The 21,183-nt window shown below is 43.9% G+C and overlaps 2 protein-coding genes, 1 long non-coding RNA gene and 1 pseudogene across 3 annotated transcripts; 3 read left to right on the forward strand and 1 right to left on the reverse strand.

Moving 5' to 3' along the window:
- The first annotated feature begins 3,569 nt into the window (after nucleotides 1–3,569).
- On the forward strand, nucleotides 3,570–5,071 carry LOC120667410. The gene is made up of 2 exons (XR_005672176.1): nucleotides 3,570–3,696; nucleotides 4,097–5,071. It is a non-coding gene; the product is annotated as an uncharacterized LOC120667410 (long non-coding RNA).
- A 1,125-nt stretch (nucleotides 5,072–6,196) lies between these two features.
- Nucleotides 6,197–7,982, reverse strand: LOC120667636 (annotated as a pseudogene).
- A 460-nt stretch (nucleotides 7,983–8,442) lies between these two features.
- LOC120664895 (periodic tryptophan protein 2-like) lies at nucleotides 8,443–12,843 on the forward strand. Its single transcript, XM_039944279.1, has 7 exons — nucleotides 8,443–9,719; nucleotides 10,083–10,334; nucleotides 10,417–10,509; nucleotides 10,676–11,047; nucleotides 11,439–11,783; nucleotides 11,876–12,103; nucleotides 12,209–12,843. The coding sequence occupies exons 1-7, from the start codon at nucleotides 8,526–8,528 to the stop codon at nucleotides 12,377–12,379; spliced, it is 2,655 nt and encodes an 884-aa protein (XP_039800213.1). The 5' UTR covers nucleotides 8,443–8,525; the 3' UTR covers nucleotides 12,380–12,843.
- Nucleotides 12,844–13,577: 734 nt separating this feature from the next.
- On the forward strand, nucleotides 13,578–21,076 carry LOC120664896 (vesicle-fusing ATPase). The gene is made up of 21 exons (XM_039944280.1): nucleotides 13,578–13,852; nucleotides 14,536–14,631; nucleotides 14,717–14,801; nucleotides 14,880–14,930; nucleotides 15,110–15,280; nucleotides 15,373–15,527; nucleotides 15,606–15,714; nucleotides 16,281–16,380; nucleotides 16,462–16,517; nucleotides 16,950–17,015; nucleotides 17,120–17,202; nucleotides 17,799–17,932; nucleotides 18,208–18,418; nucleotides 18,921–19,052; nucleotides 19,134–19,194; nucleotides 19,271–19,330; nucleotides 19,543–19,601; nucleotides 19,701–19,788; nucleotides 19,933–20,055; nucleotides 20,478–20,543; nucleotides 20,626–21,076. Exons 1-21 carry the CDS (start codon nucleotides 13,677–13,679, stop codon nucleotides 20,767–20,769), a joined length of 2,226 nt encoding a protein of 741 aa, XP_039800214.1. The 5' UTR covers nucleotides 13,578–13,676; the 3' UTR covers nucleotides 20,770–21,076.
- Nucleotides 21,077–21,183: the final 107 nt, after the last annotated feature.

Genomic DNA, 21,183 nt, shown 5'->3' on the forward strand with positions numbered 1-21,183 from the left:
AAAGAGCATTCGCATTGAGCTACCACCTGTCCTGGAACAAATTAAGATGGTTCCACCTGGAACAAAAGATCAAAATAAAAGTTGTAGATCTTAAGAAGTTATACAACTATGTAGTTGAACAACTTTTAATTTGAATTAGTTTTTCCAACAAAAAGTATGTTTGAATTTCTCAAATTTGAAATTTGAATTTTTCAAACGACCTCAGATGGAGAAATGGCTGAAATTAGAGTTGTAGATCACAATAAGTTATGGAATTTTGTAGTCGACAACTTTTTTATTTGAAATCATCTTGTCAATAAAATATAATTTTGAATTTGCAAAAAAAATGAAATTTATTTTTTTTAAAGTACCTCGGACGGGAAACAACAAAAATTGTAGTTCTTGAAAAGTTATGAAATTTTATAGTTGACAACTTTTTAATTTGAAATCATCTTGTCAACGAAAACTACGTTTGAATTTCTCCAATTTGAAATTCAATATTTGTAAACAATCTCGGATGGAGAAAGTACCAAAATGAAAGTTGTAGATCTCAAAAAGTTATGAAATTTTGTAGCTGACACTTTTTTATTCGAATTTATTTAGAGTCTCAAACAAGCAATTTATGTTTGGTTTAGTATAATATGTGTGGAACCAAAATGGAATCTAAACACAAACACTAGTGTGGCGTAGTGGTAGAGGGGGGTACGTATCAAGCTGCAGGTCACGGGTTTGGTTCCTGCCGGGCGCGTAGTGCGCGAAAAATGGCCGCCGGTTGGTGGGACCCTCCCTCGATTAATTTTTTTTCTATTTATAAAAATTGATTTTCAGATTTTTTGAGTTTGCCGAGTTCTTTGCCAAGTGCCATTTGAGACAAAAGGCACTCAGCAAAGTTCTTTGCCAAGTGCCATTTGAGACAAAAAGCACTCAGCAAAGCCGGCTTTGACAACACTTTGGATGTCGAGTGCTCTTTACCGTCGGCGGCACTCAGCTAAGGCTTTGCCGAATGCATTTCGGCCTTTGCCGAGTCCCTCAGGCACACGACAAAGGGGCGGGTTCCGGTAGTGGTGATCGTCTCGTCGTTGTCGTTGTCGTCCACGCCGTTCGACAGATCGTCCACCACCGGCTCCTGGCACCTCCGGCAGCAGATCATCTCCAGCAGCACGACTCGGAAGCTGTACACGTCCGCCTATACACACAATCACTTGACGTAGGCCTGTGAGGCATCAGGCCCTGTTTTAGATGTTGCACATGATCTAACTAGTACGATGCATCAAGCCACTACTTGCACTGCTGGCACGATAGGCGTTGCGGTCTGCAAGATCCTAACTCGCTTAGCGCAAGGGTTCTCAAAGCAGTGTACTTCCCGAGCAACTTATTTCTGGAGGCAGACCTGGGACCCTCTCCATCTAGAGTTTGGCGGGCTATTGTCGATGGCAAAGAAGTGCTCAAACAAGGCTTAATTCGTAGGATTGGAACCGGGGAAGATACGGAGGTGTGGCACTCAAATTGGCTCCCGAGGGATGGGCAGCTACGGCCAATATGCTGCATCAGTGACACACCGCCGGGAAAGGTCAGTGAACTGATTAACCCGCTGACGTTTACATGGGACTTACAAGCGGTGGACACACACTTCCTGCCGATGGATGGCGAGCTAATCAGAAGCATTCCGCTGTCTGGGCGGAGGCAGGAGAATTTCTGGGCCTGTCATTACAAGAAGTCCGGAGTTTTCTCTGTTAGATCGGCTTACCGGATGCTGGTCACGACACGGGAACGACGGTCGAACTGGATTGAACACAACCCGGAGAGATCAGATGTCGAGGTGGACCAGAAAGACTGGACGGATCTGTGGTCAGTCAAGGTCCCGTCAAAGATCCGGGTGTTCCTATGGAGGCTCGCTAAGCACTCCATTCCGACAGGCGATGTGCGGCATCGCAGAAACATGGCACAGACAAGCAATTGCTCTATCTGTGGCGGTCAGGATTCGTGGAAGCACTCGCTGCTGGAATGCAATATGGCCAGGTGCGTTTGGCCTTTACAATGTGATGAACTTGTTGATTTCATCAGTCAGGCACAAAGATGACAATGCACGCGGGTGGATCCACGAAACAATAGCAGGTCTCGCTCATGATAAGTTGGTGAGACTTGTTGTAACTTTGTGGGCAATATGGCATGCGAGGAGGAAGGCAATTCATGAAAATATTTTTCAGAGCCCGTTGTCCACTCACAGCTTCATAGAGAGGTTTATTGCAGACTTGGAGACGGCTATGTCGACAGTGGAGAGGAAGGGGGACGCGGGGTGCGGGCTGTACACCTGCTGCAGCTCCCAAATGGATTCCGCCCCCACAAGGCCTGATGAAGGTAAATGTCGACGCCACACTTTCGAAGAATTCTGATATTGTGGCGATGGCGTCGGCCCTAGTGATGAAGGGCATATCCGACCCGGAGACGGCGGAAGTGCTGGCGTGCCGTGAAGGCCTAGCCCTTGCAGCGGACCTCATGATCAGGAGGGTGCGGATTGCCACGGACTGCGCCTGTGCTGTCCGAAGCATGGCAGGGCATGGAATGGGTCGATACGGCCATGTAATCAGAGAGATGAAGGCTGGTATGGCGAATTTCGAAAGAGCAGAAGTTGTCCATGAAGGGAGGGCGTCGAACACTGATGCCCATGCTTTAGCTAGAAGTTCGATTTGTGAATCATTAGGAAGACATTTTTGGTTTTTTGATCCTCCTGATGGAGTTTGTACTAGCTACGCTGTTTGAGTAAAGTTGGCACACCCCCTCAAAAAAAAATTCAAGCCACTACTTCCATATTTAATAGAACATCGTCCCTTAAGGATAACAGCAACCACTACCACAAACTGAAAAGGTCCTGACGGTAAACTTGGACGGACAGGAGCCCAACAGGCCGAGCCCGCTCCCGAGCTCCTAGACTAAAACGACCGACAGGAACTACTCCCAGCATCCAAATCCTATCCTTATCGTCTCTCGCATGCACCGCAGGCGAAACGGCGGGTGAGCCTTGCGCCGCCATCCACCTCCACCCCCAGGCCACCTCCAGTGGCCGCCGCCGCTGCCGCCGTCGACGGTCCGATCAGCGGCAGCGGCCTGCTCGACTCAGCTCCCCATCCCTCGCCTTCCCACCTCTCTCTTCCCCCGTCTCCCACCTCCTCCCGGCCACAAATCTCATCGCCCCTTCACCGCCGCCGGCCACCGGGGCCAGATCCGGCCTTCTCCCCGCCAGATCCGAGGTACCCCAGGCCGGATCCAATCAGGGGGGATTGCGTCGCCGCCGCCGCCGGCGTGTGCCCTTGGTGTTCCCGGTGGCCGCGGGTCCATGGCCACCGCCGCCGCGCCACTCACCCCGGGGCGCCGTGCCTCCGGTGGCTCGGATGGCCGGAGGGGCCGTGGTCGCTGCCGCTCGCCCGGAGCGCTATTCTTCGGCTGGCCGGGGGCCGTGGCCGCGCCGCTGCAGCTGCTTACCCCGGGGCGCCGCTGTTTGGGGGCGTCCAGCACCATCGCTATGGCCGTCCTCCACAGGCCCGATGTGGTACGATTCTCACCCTATCTTACAGATTCATGTTTCTTGATTTTTTTCTTCAAATATTTCTTTGTGTGGCTTTTATCTGTACAGATTGATTTCAAAGCCACAGATCTGATGAGGCTTTTCTCTTGTGATTCTGAATAGAAAAAGATCGACCTTTTACTTGCCTATGAGAGGTAACTGAAAATTGCAACACTCTCCCTAGAGCAAAATAAACTATCATGATGTACTGATGTCCAATAGTTTATATTTGTATGGCATGAGAACTAACTTTGTTTTTGTTCTTAAATAAACTATATGCAAATTTTCCTAGGAGGAAATATATTAGTATGGCATGAGAACTGACTTTGTTTCTGCTCTTAGATGATAGATCCTAGAATGTAATTTCAGGACATGCGTGGTCTATTTGATTGATTGGTAGAATTCCTCTCTGGTCATAGGCTATTTCCTTACTCTAATGTACCATGTGCTATCAATAAATTTGTTTTTGTACATATTTTCCTGTATTGGGTTTGGAACAAATTTATATAGCAACATAGTGCTCACATTTAATTGAAATCCTTTCTCTTTGAATAGTCTGGTGTTTTTGGTAAGATCAGCAAGGATGTCAAGTTCCCAGAGCACTTGAATTTTTCTTAATTCATATGCAAAACAGATGATTATAGCCCTGTGTACAGCTTGTATGCTGTGGTTGTCCATCATGATGTTATAAATACAACCATCTCTGGTCATTATGTATGTTATCCGAAGGATCCTCAGTGGAAGTGGCACGAGATGGACGATAGCAAGGTAAATAATATGTCTGAACCTGCCTAGTACAATACCTTAGCAGAGAGCTCCCTCAATACCTGCTGTATTCCATCATTACTAGTTCATTTGATGATTGTGTTTTTGTATTGTTTGTGAACTGAAAATGAATAAATGATGCACAAAGACAAAGTAAGCATGACACTAGTAAGAATTGAGCCTGTTCTATTCGTAATGATATATCCTAGAATTTATTTGGAGGCAACTAGCTCCAGTGTACTTGCATGTTGGCAGAATCAACTGATTGGTTAGTAATTTTATTTTACCAGGAAGTGTGTGGCACTCTTGGTCTTGGGACATGAAAATGATGGTAAAAGACTAGTGTTTAGTGAATTTCAGTTTGTAATATGCATTCTCTTCTGGTTTAGGATGAATTGCTAGTTCTTTTCAGTTTTGACAACTTCAACATGGCTGCCATCTAATTGAGTTAATTTGGTTCTTGGTTAGGTACAAAAATACAGCGACATTGAATTAGCATGAACTGCCATCCTTTATATTACTACAGTTCAACTTCAAGGTGAACTTCAGTTACCTTTTGTTTCACTTAGAGTCATATTGAGCATACCACAAGTTCAAAAAACTAGCTAGGAATCTTGTATACAAGGAGTTATATAGAATTTTATGCCATAACTTGATGGATGACAATGTGGTCTGTATGTACAAATTGTAAACGACATGTATATGAAACTATCCTACAAATTGGATTTGTTGTAATCATGGATGCGGACCTACATGTGTGTGTATATTACTTTTTTATCTCTTTTAGCTGGTTTAATAAATTGTAATAATGGATGATTGGATGCAGATCTGGGTCCGTGTGAATATATATATATATATATATATATATATATATATATATATATTGCTCTGTTACTTGTTTTCCTGACGGTTTGCCGTCAGGAATTGAACTTCATGCCATCCTCAAGAGCCGACAGGAACTACCAACAGGAAAAGATTCCTGTCGGCCAACCGACTGGAAAAACCATCTTTCCTGTCGACATGGTCCTGTCGGCGAAATCCTGACGGTGAGCCGTCGGGAATTGTATTCCTGACGGCATTTAGGCCTTTCCTGACGGTTTTTGGCCGCCAGGAGTGTGTTGTTTTCTGGTAGTGAACCAATGCAACTTAACAAGAGTTGCATTTGCAATGACCGCAACAGGTTGCAAAATCAAGCATGATTGACACCTCCACAACATCATCGTCTTCCAAATATATAGGATTTTTAAACTACTCCCTCTGTCCCAGAATATAAACACTTCTAGGTTTAGTTAAAGTCAAATTTATTCAACTTTGACTATAAATAGTGAATAATTTATAAAGATTTATAGGATAAATATAATATTACTGGATTTGTTATGAAAACAACTATCATAATATGTAAATGTTTACATTTAAAATAACTCATTCATAAGAACATTGACGGTCAAAGTTGAACAAATTTGACTTTGACCAAATCTAAAAATGCTTATATTTTGGGACAGAGGTAGTATTTATTATTATACCCCCTGCCCTTTGTTGACCGTTAGCAACGAAAAGATGGGTCTCGACTTCAATTTCAATTTTTGGCATCATCATCATTTTTATTTGGACACACCGTCAATCACTCCGTTCGGCAGCCAGCTCCAGCTCCAGCCCAACAGTATTTTCCTCTCACACCACTCCAGCCACCAGCTCCAGCTCCAACCAGCCCAACAATATTTTTCTCTCACACTATTCCAGCTTCAGCCTCCAGCTCCAATCTGCCGAATGCAGTGAATCTTTTTCAACATTTATTTGGTCATTAGAAATGTCCTTTTTTATGTTCTTGGAAGTTTTATTAGGAAAAGTGTACCATCTGGAAGTGAGCGTACTACCGCAGGCATGCTTTTGCATTCTAAAGTTTGGCATGTTTGATCGCGTGCACAGCGCAGTAACCCTTGAGGTCCTCATAGAAGATCTCCTTGAACCTAACCAGTTTCTCTGGCTCCATAGCCACCACGACGTGAATACCGCCATCGCTGTCTGGGCACGGAATAAGGTACACGACGCCGCCGAGCATGATGGTCGCCCGGCCGACGAAGGCCGGCCGGCCCCAGCCGAAGTCCACGTCGGAGAAGCCCATCCAGCCTGAGCCAGCTGACGACGTACACGTCGGTGTCGCCACTGCCCAAGCCCCGCCGTCGCCTGCTCGCCCTTCGTCTGCTCCATGTAGTCCACCTGTGACCGTATGTACTCGTCGGTCAACCGAGCAGTGGCCTCCGCGACCCTGGCCGCGGCGGCGCCCAGCGAGCCGGACACGACGTCGGCCACCTTGACCACCGCGGCCGTGCGGGCGAGGCCGTTGCCGAGGTAGACTTCTGGGAGCGGTGGCCGGATGCGGGAGCGGATGTCGACGGTGGTGAACAGCCGGGTGTCCTCCGTCCCCGCGAGGCCGCGCGCCGTGCACGCGCACTGCCACACGTGGGCCGCCACGGCGGCGAACGTGGACGCCCTCTTGCCCTGGGCACCGGCACTCGTGCTGCCCCTGAGCATCTCGACATGGCTTCTGGACACGCCAAGGATGGCGGTGGTGAACGGGGCCTTGAGCTTCAGCTGTGACGACGCACCGGCACCGCGGCGGGCCACGGAGTACTCGGTGTGCTCGAAGCGCACGGCGGGAGGAGAGCGCGCGCGGAGCGGCGTGCGGTCGAGGTCTCGAGGAACGGGCGCGGCGGCATGGCGGCCTTGCCGGCTCCCCTCGCGAAGGCGGCCCAGGTGTTGGGCCATGTGGTGCGTGGCCGTGCCGAGGCACACCGCGCCGCACCGGAAGAACATCACCTGTAAAACGACCAGGGCGCCGGCGTGTCCGCCCGCCGAGGGGACGAGCAGCCGCCTCAGCTCATCCGACGAGCGCGAGGTCGCCCACGTCGCTGAGGGTGCCGGCCGCGCGGGCCGCGACGAAGAGCACCCCGCCGCCGGTGCAGTTGATGTCCATGCGCGCAGTGCCGTCCGGCACGAGCCGGCCAGCGAGGGGGTAGAAGGGGACTAGAGCCCTGGACAGGGCGGCCTTGAGGATGTCAAGCGAGAAGAAGGCAGCCTTGTTCACGGCGAGGTTGGTAGATGAAAAACCAAGGGCGTGTGTATGTCCGGTGAACCTGGTGGTCCAGGGTCATGTTTGGTTAGGGTGAAACAAATCTCTCGGAGAGGGAATTTTGTATGCATGGAGTATGAAATGAAGTCTATTTGTAAAATATTTCCACAGATAACTACAACTTTGCGCGCCGAATCTAATAAGCCTAATTATTCATGATTAGATACAATAATGTTACATTAATTATACTCTAATCATGCGGCTAAATGACTCATTAGCTACAATACTGCTACAGTAACTATGATTGCGGAGGTGGTTTTGTAATTAGACTTCATTTAGTATCTCTAATTAATGGTCAAAGTTGCAAAAAAAATTAGCGAAAACTTTATGGCCCCATCCAAACACGATGCAGGTTGGAGAGCCACAGGACATGCTTGGGCGTCGCCTCGCTGGGCGTTACCATGCACGACTCGAACTTTGTGCTCTTCTACACAAACAAGCAGCCTGTCTATCCGATTATCTTCCCCAATTCAATTAGCATGGGTTAATTATCACTGTACGCACTATGTCTGTGCTTCTATGCGACGTCAATATAAACAAATTCATGGCAGTAACTAAATGATGCGATTGTGGATTGCACGTACGAGCAATTCAGTAAAATTAGTTCTACCGCTTCTTGTCTTAGAATTGCAGGCTTGCAGCTGCCAGCTGCCTTTTATTTGCAGTTGTGACATTTCTCCTCTTTTTTTTACCTGCCATGATTACGGAAAGGTAGAGCTGAAGCCAACTTCTCCCTATATATATATATATATATAGAGAGAGAGAGAGAGAGAGAGAGAGAGAGAGAGAGAGAGAGAGATCTTAAAATGATTTCAATTCATGCCACTGAGTCGTTTTTTTTGGGTAAAAATCCAACAAAAGTTCAGCATGAAAAGAAATGTACAATTTGTGAAACGGCTGCTAACTTGGGCCAAATTGATTCGGTCCAACCAAACAATAAGGCCCACCATAAGCCAGAAACCCAAGTCAATCAAAACTCAAAATCCACTAAAACCCCTCTCGTCGTCGTGGAGCCGGTTCCCCTCCTCCCCCAAAACCCTAGCCGGCCGCCCACCGTCCCGCCTCCCCCTCCTCTGCTCTTCTCCCGCCATGAACTATCGCTTCCAGAACCTCCTCGGCGCGCCGTACCGCGGCGGCGACGCCGTATTTGCCGGCGATTCCCCCGTCCTCCTCTCCGCGGTCGGCAACCGCGTCGCCTCCACCGACCTCGGCGCCTCCTCCTCCCTCACCCTGCCCTTCGAGTCCTCCTCCAACGTCACCCGTCTCGCCGTCTCTCCCTCGGGCGACTTCCTCCTCGCGGCCGATGACAACGGCCGCGCGCTCTACGCCAACCTCCGCCGCCGCGCTGTCCTTCACCGCGTCTCCTTCAAGGGTGCGCCGTCGGCCGTCCGCTTCAGCCCCGACGGACAGCTCATTGCAGTGGCTGTCAGGAAGGTCGTGCAGATCTGGCGGTCGCCGGGGTTCCGCAAGGAGTTCTTCCCCTTCCACCTTCTGCGCACCTTCCCAGGCTTCGCGGCCGGCGTGACAGCATTCGACTGGTCCCCGGACTCCGCTTTCCTCCTCGCGTCCTGCAAAGACCTCACAGCTCGGCTCTTGCCCGTCAAGAATGGACTAAGAGGCAAGCCCTTCCTCTTCCTTGGCCACCGCGCGGCTGTCGTGGGGGTCTTCTTTGCCACGGATAAGAAGACAGGGAGAGTCAAGGGGGTTTATACAGTCTCCAAGGATGGAGCTATCTTCACATGGAATTTAGTGGAAGGAAATGAAGACAATGATACTTCACCTCCACCATCACCAGGGACGCCGGAGCAGGGGTCGGAACAGAATGATGCCATGGAACTGGATGGTGGGAGCAGGAAAAGGAAGAGTTTGGGAGAATCGGGAAAATCGGACACTGCTCCACTGCATTTGGCAAAATGGGAGCTGCAGGAAAAGCACTTCTTTATGCAGTCACCGGCCAAGTTAACAGCATGCGATTACCACCGGGAGCTTGACATGGTGGTTGTAGGATTCTCTAATGGAGTATTTGGCCTGTACCAGATGCCAGACTTCGTGTGCCTCCACTTGCTGTCAATATCAAGGGAAAAGATCACCACTGCTATCTTCAATAGTTTGGGGAATTGGCTTGTTTTTGGATGTGCCAAACTTGGGCAGCTGCTGGTATGGGAGTGGCGATCGGAGAGCTACATTTTGAAGCAGCAGGGGCACTACTTTGATGTGAACTGCATCGCATACTCGCCAGATTCTCAGTTATTGGCCACTGGAGCTGATGATAACAAAGTCAAGGTTTGTGCTAAGCCTAAGCATTTGCAATCTCTATTATGCCCTGCACTTCATTTTTGCTTTGCGTGATCTCAATGTATGTTAGAAATGAGTGTGGAATCTCATTGCACATGATTTTTTTGTTATTTTTTGTGCACTCTTTTTTTGCTGAGTCGTTGAAACTTAAATGTTTCTTATGATTATGATAACCTTTTGCCTGACACCCAACTACTCAAGCAAGTGTTGTATAATATGGCCAGAGAAACCTTGGTCCATATTTTAGCCCAAACTATGAATCTGATTCTTCAACTTCATATGATTAGGACGGAATCCTGTGCTTGCCTCATTGAGCTGCTACTCACACCAAGCTTATTCAATGTATTGCAGGTCTGGACAGTTTCTTCCGGGTTCTGTTTCATAACATTTTCAGAGCATACAAATGCTGTTACTGCAGTTCATTTTATGGCCAATAACCATTCTCTTCTAAGTGCCTCCCTTGATGGGACAATCCGAGCGTGGGATTTGTTTCGCTATCGCAATTTCAGGACATTTACCACCCCTTCGCCTAGGCAGTTTGTTTCTTTAACTGCAGACCAGAGTGGCGAAGTAATATGTGCTGGAACACTTGATTCATTTGAGGTGTGTAAGCCGCAACGCTTTCCCCTCCACGATTTCAGTTCAAGTTTCCTGTTTCCTTGACAACCAAAACATCTTCATGCAGATATTTGTTTGGTCAATGAAAACTGGTCGATTGTTGGATGTACTCAGTGGCCATGAAGGACCAGTGCATGGTCTAATGTTTTCACCAATCAATGTAAGAGATAATGCTTTGCTGTATTTTGTTAAATTTTCTGGTTTTCAGAACTACAATTAGTTAGAAAACAGGCAATACTTTTTTACTCCCATTTTGTTGCATTGCGTCATTTCTGTTCTCTATGCTCTGTAACTTCATTGAAACATAACATGGCTTTGTTTGGTAGGCTATTCTAGCTTCATCATCATGGGATAAAACTGTTCGCCTTTGGGATGTATTTGAGAGCAAGGGTGCCGTGGAAACTTTTCAGCACTCACATGATGTTCTTACTCTTGCTTATCGACCCGATGGAAGGCAGATAGCATGCAGTACTTTAGATGGCCTAATCAATTTCTGGGACCCATCTGATGGTTTGTTGATGTATACAATTGAGGGTCGCAGGGATATCTCTGGGGGTCGCCTCATGACTGACAGGAGGTCTGCAGCTAATACAAGCATAGGGAAGTACTTCACTACATTGTGCTATTCTGCTGATGGAAGTTGTATTTTAGCTGGAGGAAACACCAAATATATTTGCATGTATGATATTGGAGAACAGGTCAGCAAATCTTTCTTGTGATAATTGTAACTTTGAGGCATAATTTATTTAAAACTGTCCCAATTCTTTACTTTGAAGCATTGTGATTATGCATTTTGTATATTCTTTACAAACTTGCTGGACATCATCTATTACTATTTTCTATCCAATGTTCTGTCGTGCAACTTAGTATCAGAAATATTGGTGTCATGAATTGTAAGGCATTGACATTTAGTTAGCAACCCAAATCTTAAGCCATTTTCTGAATTTTCTCCTTATAAATTATTTTTTTGTTGTGCGAGTCTAATTGTTTGTCACACATTACAAGGTTTGAATTTCGAATTGTGCGCGCCTTATATTTTGGGAAGTTAGATAGGGAATCACCCTGGTTTTTATGTTTTTCTTTGAGCAGGTGCTGTTGCGCAGATTCCAGATTACTCGCAATCTCTCATTGGATGGAGTTCTTGATTTTCTGAACTCAAAGAAGATGACAGATGCTGGTGCATTAGATCTCATTGATGATGAAGACAGTGATGTTGAAGAAGGAATTGATCAACATACAAGAGGAAATTTAGGGCTTGGCTTACCTGGATCAATGGCAAATCGTGGAAGACCCGTAGCTCGGACAAAATGTGTCAAGTTCGCTCCAACTGGAAGATCTTTTGCTGCAGCTACCACTGATGGTGTTTTGTTGTACTCAGTTGATGAATCCTTTATTTTTGATCCAACAGACCTTGACATTGATGTTACACCTGAGGTATTTACTTCTTTGTGCCCTTCCTTGCGGTGTGTTGCCTCATAACGTTATACTGATCAATTTGCAAATTTCTGTAATTGACGTTTCTGTAGAAAGTTGAGGAAGCGCTTGCAGAAAACCAACACCAGAGAGCCCTTATACTTAGCCTTCGGTTAAACGAGGACTCCTTAATTAAGAAGTGCATATTTGCTGTGGACCCATCCAATGTAAGAGCAATTTGTTCTGCAATTCCTTACAAGTACATCCAAAGATTGATCGATGCATTTGCTGACCTTTTGGAAAGTTGTCCCCATCTGGAATTTGTCCTCCTCTGGTCTCAGGTACCATCCTCATTTTCTTCTCTCCCCTGTCCCCTCTACTGAAGCTGTAGATTTAGTTTAGCATACCATTTTTTATCTAATTATTCCCCCCTTGTTTAATCACAGGAGCTATGTAAGGTTCATGGTCACTATATTCAACAGAACTCCAGAACCTTGCTTCCTGCTCTGAAATCGTTGCAGAGGTCTATAACAAGGCTGCATCAGGATTTGGCAGACACCTGCTCGTCTAACGAGTACTTGTTGAAGTATCTGTGCTCGGCTGGTACAAAGAATTAGGGTGTGTTGAGAAATACTGAGTCCAGTGAGTACATTTTTGCCTATCGTCATGGCTGCAATTTCCACAGAAGGCTGATGTGTTTGCAATCCCAGAGAAGGATGTGAACGCTGTGAACTTCTGCATCATCTGTGAATCCTGCTGTCTGTGTTGGATGGGCATTCTTGCTTAATGACTTGGGTGGGTCTGTTCTGCAGTTATGCTCAACATAGTGAAGCAACACGATTGATCCTCAGGATGAATTTGTGCCAAGTCCGGCAGGAATTTGGGTGATTTTGTCATAGTGGTTGTGGACCGTGGATAGGTGTCTTTTTATTATGTATTTTCCATCGTTGTATCAGGATGGCATTTGCATCCACAATTGAAAAAGAATCTTGCCCAATTTTTACAAAACGATATACAAATTGCTAAAAGCATGCAAAATGATAAATTATGTGATCTCAATTACCAGTTGCCGGAGTCTTAACAATGGAATTTGATAATTTATTATGTTCAGGGGCCAAAGTGGACTTGACTATATGTTATATTCACTGCTGTTATCGTTTCTGCTGTGCCTGTGATGGACATCTGAAATGTTATGCGTTGGCATGGTTTGTGTGCAACGTGGATTTTACAGAGCCTGGCAAAGAAGGGGGCTCCTATATAATTTTTGGAAGATATATAAGCTATCTATCTCCATTAGGTCCAAATTAGCTTCAACATTTTGAAAAAATAGTTCAACATTTGAGAATAGTATATTCAACATTTTTTACAGACTATTTCAACATCTCAAAAAAATAAATTCAACAAATTAAAATCTAGATCAATATTTTTTTCAATCCATCTTCTCCGGCCGGTGGGGAGCGGGAGCAGCGGCGCAGCAGCCGCAGCGAAGCAGTAGCATGGCAGAGCAGCCGCAGCTGCAGCGCGCAGCTGCGCACCGTGCAGGCGCGCAGCGCTGCTACGACGGAGCGGCGGCACATGGTGAGAAAGGGGCATGAGGAGGAAGAAGATAGGGTTGAGAAGATTCAACGGATGAGATAATTTGTACTAATCTCAAACAAGGGGAAGAAAAAATCTTTCGAAAAATATATAGGATTTCCGGGCAAAGAAGGCATGTAAAATGTAAAGAGCCCATTTGGCCCATGAGCCCAATGGAATATATCTAATGAGGCCCAAAGGCCCTTCCTTCGGACCGAAGCGAGAGCACACACGCCAGCGGGCTCAGAAGACAACCGGAGTACCTTCCTCTTCGCGAGCAGCGCGACATCACGCGCCTGCACGATCTCCTCCCGTGAGCGAGATCTCACCACCGCAGCCATGGCGGGGAGGTACAACCAGGGCTACGGCGGCGGCGGCGGCGCGTCCATGGAGGTGGTCAGCACGCCGAACCAGGAGCTCGCCCTCACCAACTGCGCCTACGTCTCCCCAGGCGACCTCCGCCGCTTCCCCAACGCGCTCGCCCTCGTCGCCGACGTCTGGGTCTTCACCCTAAGATATCCTTTTCTAGATGAGTCTCGTAATCGATCCATGCTATTCTGAGATCTCTCTCGCATGAGCCTGCCTGGCGCCTTGATCTGGTCTGGTAACTTCAGTTCGAATCCCGGGCGTAGAGAATTCCGCGTTGATGTTTTGATTTCGGTTGCACATTTAAACTTCTGGCCATCTCGTGGTGATGAGTCGGCAATTCGATTGCATTCAAATTTATCTCAGCATCGAATATCGATGCCCCGTTTGGCTTAAGTCTAGACTTGTAGTGGACTCCACTATTCTAACTATGGCCCTTTAGATAAGGGAATTGGTAACTGTTACTAAAACTTTTGATCCGGTCCATGCCATTTGTTTGCACTGGAGAAGCCTTGAATGTGAACCAAGTTCGGAATATACTATCATTTGTAAGTGTGTGGTTGACTATTGATCTGTTTTCTTAGCATATTAGCATGTTAGTGTTGTACTGTTATTTATCATTCTAATGTTGTGCTCAAGTTTTGTAGTCGGTTCACCAATGTGACTTTGGTGTTGTGGCCCCAAAATCTAGTTATTTCAAAAATAACATAACCTTGCTTCAATTTTAAGAAGATTTAGCAGAATCCTGTGTGAATTTGATAATATTGTGTCTTGTCCTTCCTAAGGATTTTTACCTTTTGCTTCTCATGTTTGATTCTTAACAAATGTCCACGGCCCATGATGCTGTCACAAGTGGACGCATTGCTTTGAATGCTATTCAGCGTCGGCAGGCGAAGGTTTCAACTGGGGATTCTGTTACCGTTAGCAGGTAGGACATTTTGACTGTCCACTAAAACAAATATCTTTATGGTGCTGTGTTGCTTTACTGTTTAACTTGATAATGTTTTGTCCAGTTTTGCCCCTCCTGATGATTTCAAGTTGGCATTGCTCACTTTAGAACTAGAGTATGCCAAGGCAAGAGCCAACCGAAATGACGAGGTAAGCTATAACTGTTCATGATGCAGATCTTACTTGTGCTTGATCAATGTGGTCTCATGCATTATCTTGGATTCTCAGCTGGATGCTGTTGTGCTTGCCCAACAACTTCGGAAGAGGTTTCTGGATCAGGTATGGCACAATCAGTTACCATAATTTCTTCAAGCATTGTTCATTTTCATTGGGTTAACTTTAATGTGAATGCTATTCATGATATGTCATTTGTGTGTTATTGGATTATGGATTGCTGTAGTTTATTACTGTCTACTTATTATATGCCCTAAATGTTGATCTGCTGGTTTTGTTTACAGGTCATGACCTCAGGGCAAAGGGTGCCATTTGAATTTTATGGAACAAACTATGTATTCACTGTCAATCAAGCTTTGCTAGAGGGTCAAGAGAGTTCCATACCGTTGGACAGAGGATTCCTATCAAGTGATACATACATCATATTTGAGGCTGCTCCTAATTCAGGAATTAAGGTTATCCCAAACATCCGCTATGATTGTTAGTATTCATTTTAGTGGCGGATGTGGCACAAGCATGATCCATGCCCTGATTTATTATATTATAGGTGATCAACCAAAAGGAAGCTGCTAGCAGCAAGCTTTTCAAGCATAAAGAGTTTAACCTAGAAAAATTGGGGATAGGTGGGCTAAGCGCTGAATTCACTGACATATTTCGTAGGGCATTTGCTTCAAGAGTATTTCCTCCTCACGTTGTTAGTAAGTAAGTATGGTATATACTTCACTACTTTTGCTATTTTTTGTAACTGGATGTCCTTTTGCTAACTATCAAATTCTGTAGATTGGGCATCAAACATGTAAAGGGTATATTACTATATGGACCTCCTGGTACTGGCAAGACTCTTATGGCCCGGCAAATTGGAAAGTTGTTGAATGGAAAAGACCCCAAGGTATGGATTACAAGTCTGCCATTTACCTAACTATTTGTGCGATGTACCATCCACTTTCTATAGGTATTTGAAGGACATTTTTACTATATCTGAACCTTAGATTCAAAACTTGGATTGAGGAAGTTTGTTATCCACAATTTTTAATGGATCAGAACTGAAAATAACTTTTCAGGTGCTCTCATTTTTGTAATTGTAAATACCAATTCAACGAAAAAGCTATAATCCTAGTCCATGTTGTGTCCATAAATTGCCTTGTACTATTAATAGTATACTTCAATGCAGGTCAGGTAGCCAGTGGCCAGTGGGTCTTTACTTGTTTGATTTGTCAAAACTAACACCATAATCCCAGAGGCAAAGCTAGTAAATTTAGCCTGCAGGCTCAAGTATATGTTAGTCATATTGTCCATATGTAAGAGGGTTTGTAAAAACCTGTGGACTTTCAAAAAAAAAAAAAACTATGCAGTCATTTGACTACACAGATTTTACCTTTCTTCTCTACTGCATAATGCTAGATGTCTGTCCATTAAGTCTCTTACATATCTAATATCTTTTTTTTCCAAGCTCAGATTGTGAATGGACCTGAAGTTCTGAGCAAGTTCGTTGGAGAAACAGAGAAGAACGTGAGAGATTTGTTTGCTGATGCTGAAAATGAGCAGAAGACACGAGGTATGTTACCTCGTTAGGAAAATCCTTCCCATATTTATTTGTGTAATGGACCATTTTCAAAACATCATTCTTTTGACACAGGTGATCAGAGTGACCTCCATGTTATCATATTTGATGAAATTGATGCCATCTGCAAGGTGAAGTTCTGTTACCTTTACTTACGTCACCATCTGTATTCTACTATTTTCATTTGCCTGCAGCTTCCACGTAATTCCATATTTCTCAAATACAACATGGTGCCAGATAAAAACTTGGATTTCTACTATCATATCACTAGCCCACTAGATAAGCACAGGGTGTTCTTATCAGTTTAGATCTCAGTGGAGTCTGCAAGGGTACTAGTGCTTTTCTCCCTTGTACTTGTGTTTGAGAAACAAATTCGTTTAATTTGTTACATGAGTTATCCTTTAACTCCCACAATGAGCTCTTTCGTCTCTATAGATCTTCTGTAGTTTGCAATTTTTGTCTATTGGAGGCACCACTGCACTGCATAATTCGATCACTACAGCATCATTCATTTTCATTTAACACAATAGCCAAGTTTGCCTAAATGAAATCTAATTGTGCAGTCTAGAGGATCAACTCGTGATGGTACAGGTGTACATGATAGCATTGTAAACCAGCTCCTGACAAAGGTGCGCTCTCTAGAATCTGTAGTTTACATTTCTTTTTCTTTTTCTTTTATGTTCTATATACATTTATATAGTACTGAGTTATAATAAAAATTTGTACCTTTTAGATAGATGGTGTTGAGGCGTTGAATAATGTGTTGCTTATTGGGATGACAAATCGTAAGGATTTACTTGATGAAGCTTTATTGAGGTAAGCTCTGTTTCTGTTTACTTCATTTTCTAGTTATTTCGTGCGCTTTATTGAGGTCAGTTATGTTTCTGTTTGCTTCATTTTTCTAGTTATTTCGTGAAGTCATCAGTTTAGTAGTTTAGGGCCTGTTTGGATGTGTTCTATAAAACTGTGGTATGAAGAAACTGCAAGTTTACAAACAAGAGGGATGCACAACCACTGTTCAGAAAGAAAAGATGTCCTGGTTGGAGTTTCTAAAGCTACAAATAATACTATACAGTTTCAGCAAATCCTGTGATTTTTTAAAACTACAAGATTTGTTGCACTCAAACACCATACAGCTTTCCAAAACCAGTAGCCCCAAATGTGTCATACTGAAACTGTGGAGTTGCTTGATGAGACAAATATGTATATTAAAGATGTCTATCAATGAATTCAAACTAGATCCTGAAAAACATACTAGATCATTGAATTGAATCCATGCAGTGCTAGTTTGTCATTTGTTTCGCACCTTCATTCCTTCTCTGGTGTTGATTGCTTTATGAATTCTGCACCTTAACAACAGTTACTTTACTTCTGCTTTTCTATATGCATAAGTTCATTGCCCTGTGTTGCAGACCTGGACGATTGGAAGTTCACATCGAGATAAACTTACCTGACGAAAATGGTCGTTTGCAAATCCTTCAAATTCATACAAATAAGATGAAAGAGAATTCTTTCCTATCTCCGGATATTAATCTTCATGAGCTAGGTCTGTCTTTTTTTGGCGAATTAATATACTTTCAGGCATTGCATTCACAATAGCAGAGGTTTCCAATATTTTCCATAGCATGTACTACTTAGTTGGCTGAATCGTGCTAGTGCTATTGTTGAACTTGTCATATTTGAAATTTTCTTTTCAAAATATGTATTGCAACATTACTTTGGTACATTAGCAATCAGTTTATCATTGCAAATTATTTATTTTTGAATGGATTAATGACCATTAAAACTATATCCAAATGACACCTGATCTTCTGAATGAAGCTGCACGGACAAAGAACTACAGTGGAGCAGAGTTGGAAGGTGTTGTCAAAAGTGCTGTCTCATTTGCTTTGAACCGGCAGATAACCATGGATGATCTCACAAAACCTTTGGATGAGGAAAGCATTAAGGTCACTATGGATGATTTTGTGAATGCACTTCATGAAATTACTCCTGCATTTGGTGCTTCTACTGATGACCTTGAAAGATGCAGGTGTGTGCTGTAATATCTTTGAAAATTCATTTAGCAATATGATATTTGTACATATGTCAAATGCAAAACAACTGGCTTCTTGTAAGGGTAATGCTGGGATCCACTCTCGTTGCATACCACATATCTCCTTTCAATGAGTCCATGGGTCTTTTTTTCTGTGTAGATTTAGGTCTCCTTCTGTCCATGTTCTATAGAGCTCTACACACTTCTGTTGAATATCTGAAACTTTATGGATTTTTTTTCTATCTTTTAACTAGCTTAGTAGGATGTTCTCTCTTTTTTTTGGGTAAATATTTTTTGTGTTGTGTCATGGACAATTTAATCTGACACTAACTGATTTCATGTTGTAGCATTTTCAGCAGCTCGGCATATGGGAGTTATTTGCTTAGTTTCCTGTCATCCTATGTGTCTTATTTATAACTACTGTTTGCCTCCATGTTTAGTAGAACAAAATTATTGTTTGGTTTTATCAACGGCTTCATCTTTATTTGAAAATATGCAGATTGCGTGGTATTGTAGACTGTGGCAAGGCACATAAGCACATTTACCAAAGAGCTATGCTTCTTGTGGAGCAAGTTAAAGTAAGCAAAGGTAGCCCACTTGTGACTTGCCTCTTGGAAGGTCCTGCTGGAAGGTACAGTATTTAAGGGTTAAAGCATGTCCTTATTGTCTTTAAAAACCTTGGTGGAAACTTATGTCACGTTTATTGCTTCAGTGGTAAATCAGCTATGGCAGCCAGTGTTGGCATTGACAGTGATTTTGCATATGTCAAAATTGTAAGTTTCCCAGTGTTCCTACATACTCAATATTAAGTTATATGACTAAATTTCTGAATTGTGCTTTTCATTATAGATATCAGCAGAAACAATGATTGGTTTCAGTGAAAGCAGCAAATGTGCACAGATTTGCAAGGTCAGTGATATTTTGCATAACACATTTGGTAGCTTATTCCAGTTAGTTAATGCAAGTATATTCTATATTGAAGAATCTATTTGAAACTTTATCCCATTTACTGTTCCAGTGTTCTTTTGCACTATTTTTCTTGTTTATTTTCTCTTGCCTGGTTTGTTTTTTGTGCGCTTTCACACAATATATTAAGTTTGTGTATCTTGTTGTAAATACAGGTTTTTGAGGATGCATACAAATCTCAATTCAGCATCATAATTCTTGATGATATTGAAAGGTACTTGAGCTCTTGATTCTAAAAGAGTACTGCCATGCAACCTATGTACTTCCCATTTTGCTTCAACCGTGTCATGAATATTCTGATATGATATTGTAGGTTACTGGAGTATGTGGCCATTGGACCACGCTTCTCAAACTTGATCTCACAAACTCTTCTGGTTCTCCTCAAGAGGGTCCCTCCTAAGGTTCGCATATTTAGTATTATCCTTGAGAGCTGCTAACATGTTGGAAATTGATGCTACCTGCTCTTCTTTTTCCTTTTCTGAAAATAGGGTCAAATCCCCCTTTCCTAATCTTATTTCACCTGCATACCTCTTTGTATTTTGCAGGGAAAAAACTTGCTTGTTATTGGAACAACAAGCGAGGTAGGCTTCCTAGAATCTGTTGGAATGTGTGATGTGTTCTCTGTGACCTACCATGTTCCCAAACTGAAAAAGGAAGATGCCAAAAAGGTAAGAAAAATACCATAACGGGTTTGTTCTCTCTTGAGTAGTTGGAATGCTACATACTGCATTTGTAAGATTGTGGCAACATGGACATGGGCACGTGGCAGCGATACTATGTGAAAGAGAGAGGATAGGAGAAAATAATGGCTTGTATTCCTCCAAACCCTAGAAGGGTGGGTATATATAGTTCCTATACATGGGCCTCTAGATGGGCCTCTATACATGGGCTCACATATACACCAACCCCCCCCTCCCCCCCCGCAGTCTGAACTACCGGCACAGCGGTGTTCAAGACTGGACAACAAGAAAGCCAACACTATGGAATAGAATATACTGCTTTATTGCTGTTCTCTGCATATTTGATGGCCCCAGCATAGTTAACATTTTTGCCTAGGATTTGTCAGGTGAACATTTTCTGTTCTCTGCAGGTGCTGCAGCATCTTAATGTGTTCGATGAAGGAGATCTTGATGCAGCAGCAGAAGCACTGGATGATGTAACCTTCTTTCTAGAATTCTTAATAGCTGTTCAATCAGAACCCCGAATGATCAAACACTGATAATGCTTCCTTGCTACAGATGCCAATCAAGAAGTTGTACACACTTGTTGAGATGGCTGCACAGGGGCCAACAGGGGGAAGCGCAGAAGCAATTTATGCCGGAGAGGAGAAGATAGATATCAACCATTTCTTTAGCATCTTGAGTGATATTATCCGTTACTAAGCATGCTTGGAACAGAAATGGACTGTTAGGTGTCCATCTAGGAATTTGTTTACACCTTTACTTCATCACTCCTATCATCCTCACAGCGTGTAGAGTGGTTTGGTGAGTTGTGTTTCTTTGATGCGCCTATTCGATCTGTTGCTCTTGTGCTGAATGGATCATAGGTTAATTACACGATGTAGCATTTTTGTATTTTTTTCCCGAAAGATGCACTCCATTTTTGTATTGTATGCTGATGTGTATACAGTTGATGTGGATCCAGCTATACACCGCAGAATACAACTGAAATTTGATGTGGATCCAGCTATATCGTTCCAGCTCTCACCTTTGTTTTTTTTTTTGAGATACGAACAATCTGTCATCTTAAAAGATCCGTGAACCGGCTGGAAGTAGAAGCCATCTATGAATGCTAAT

The sequence above is a fragment of the Panicum virgatum genome, chromosome 3N (genome assembly GCF_016808335.1).
Source record: "Panicum virgatum strain AP13 chromosome 3N, P.virgatum_v5, whole genome shotgun sequence".
NCBI lineage: Eukaryota > Viridiplantae > Streptophyta > Magnoliopsida > Poales > Poaceae > Panicum > Panicum virgatum.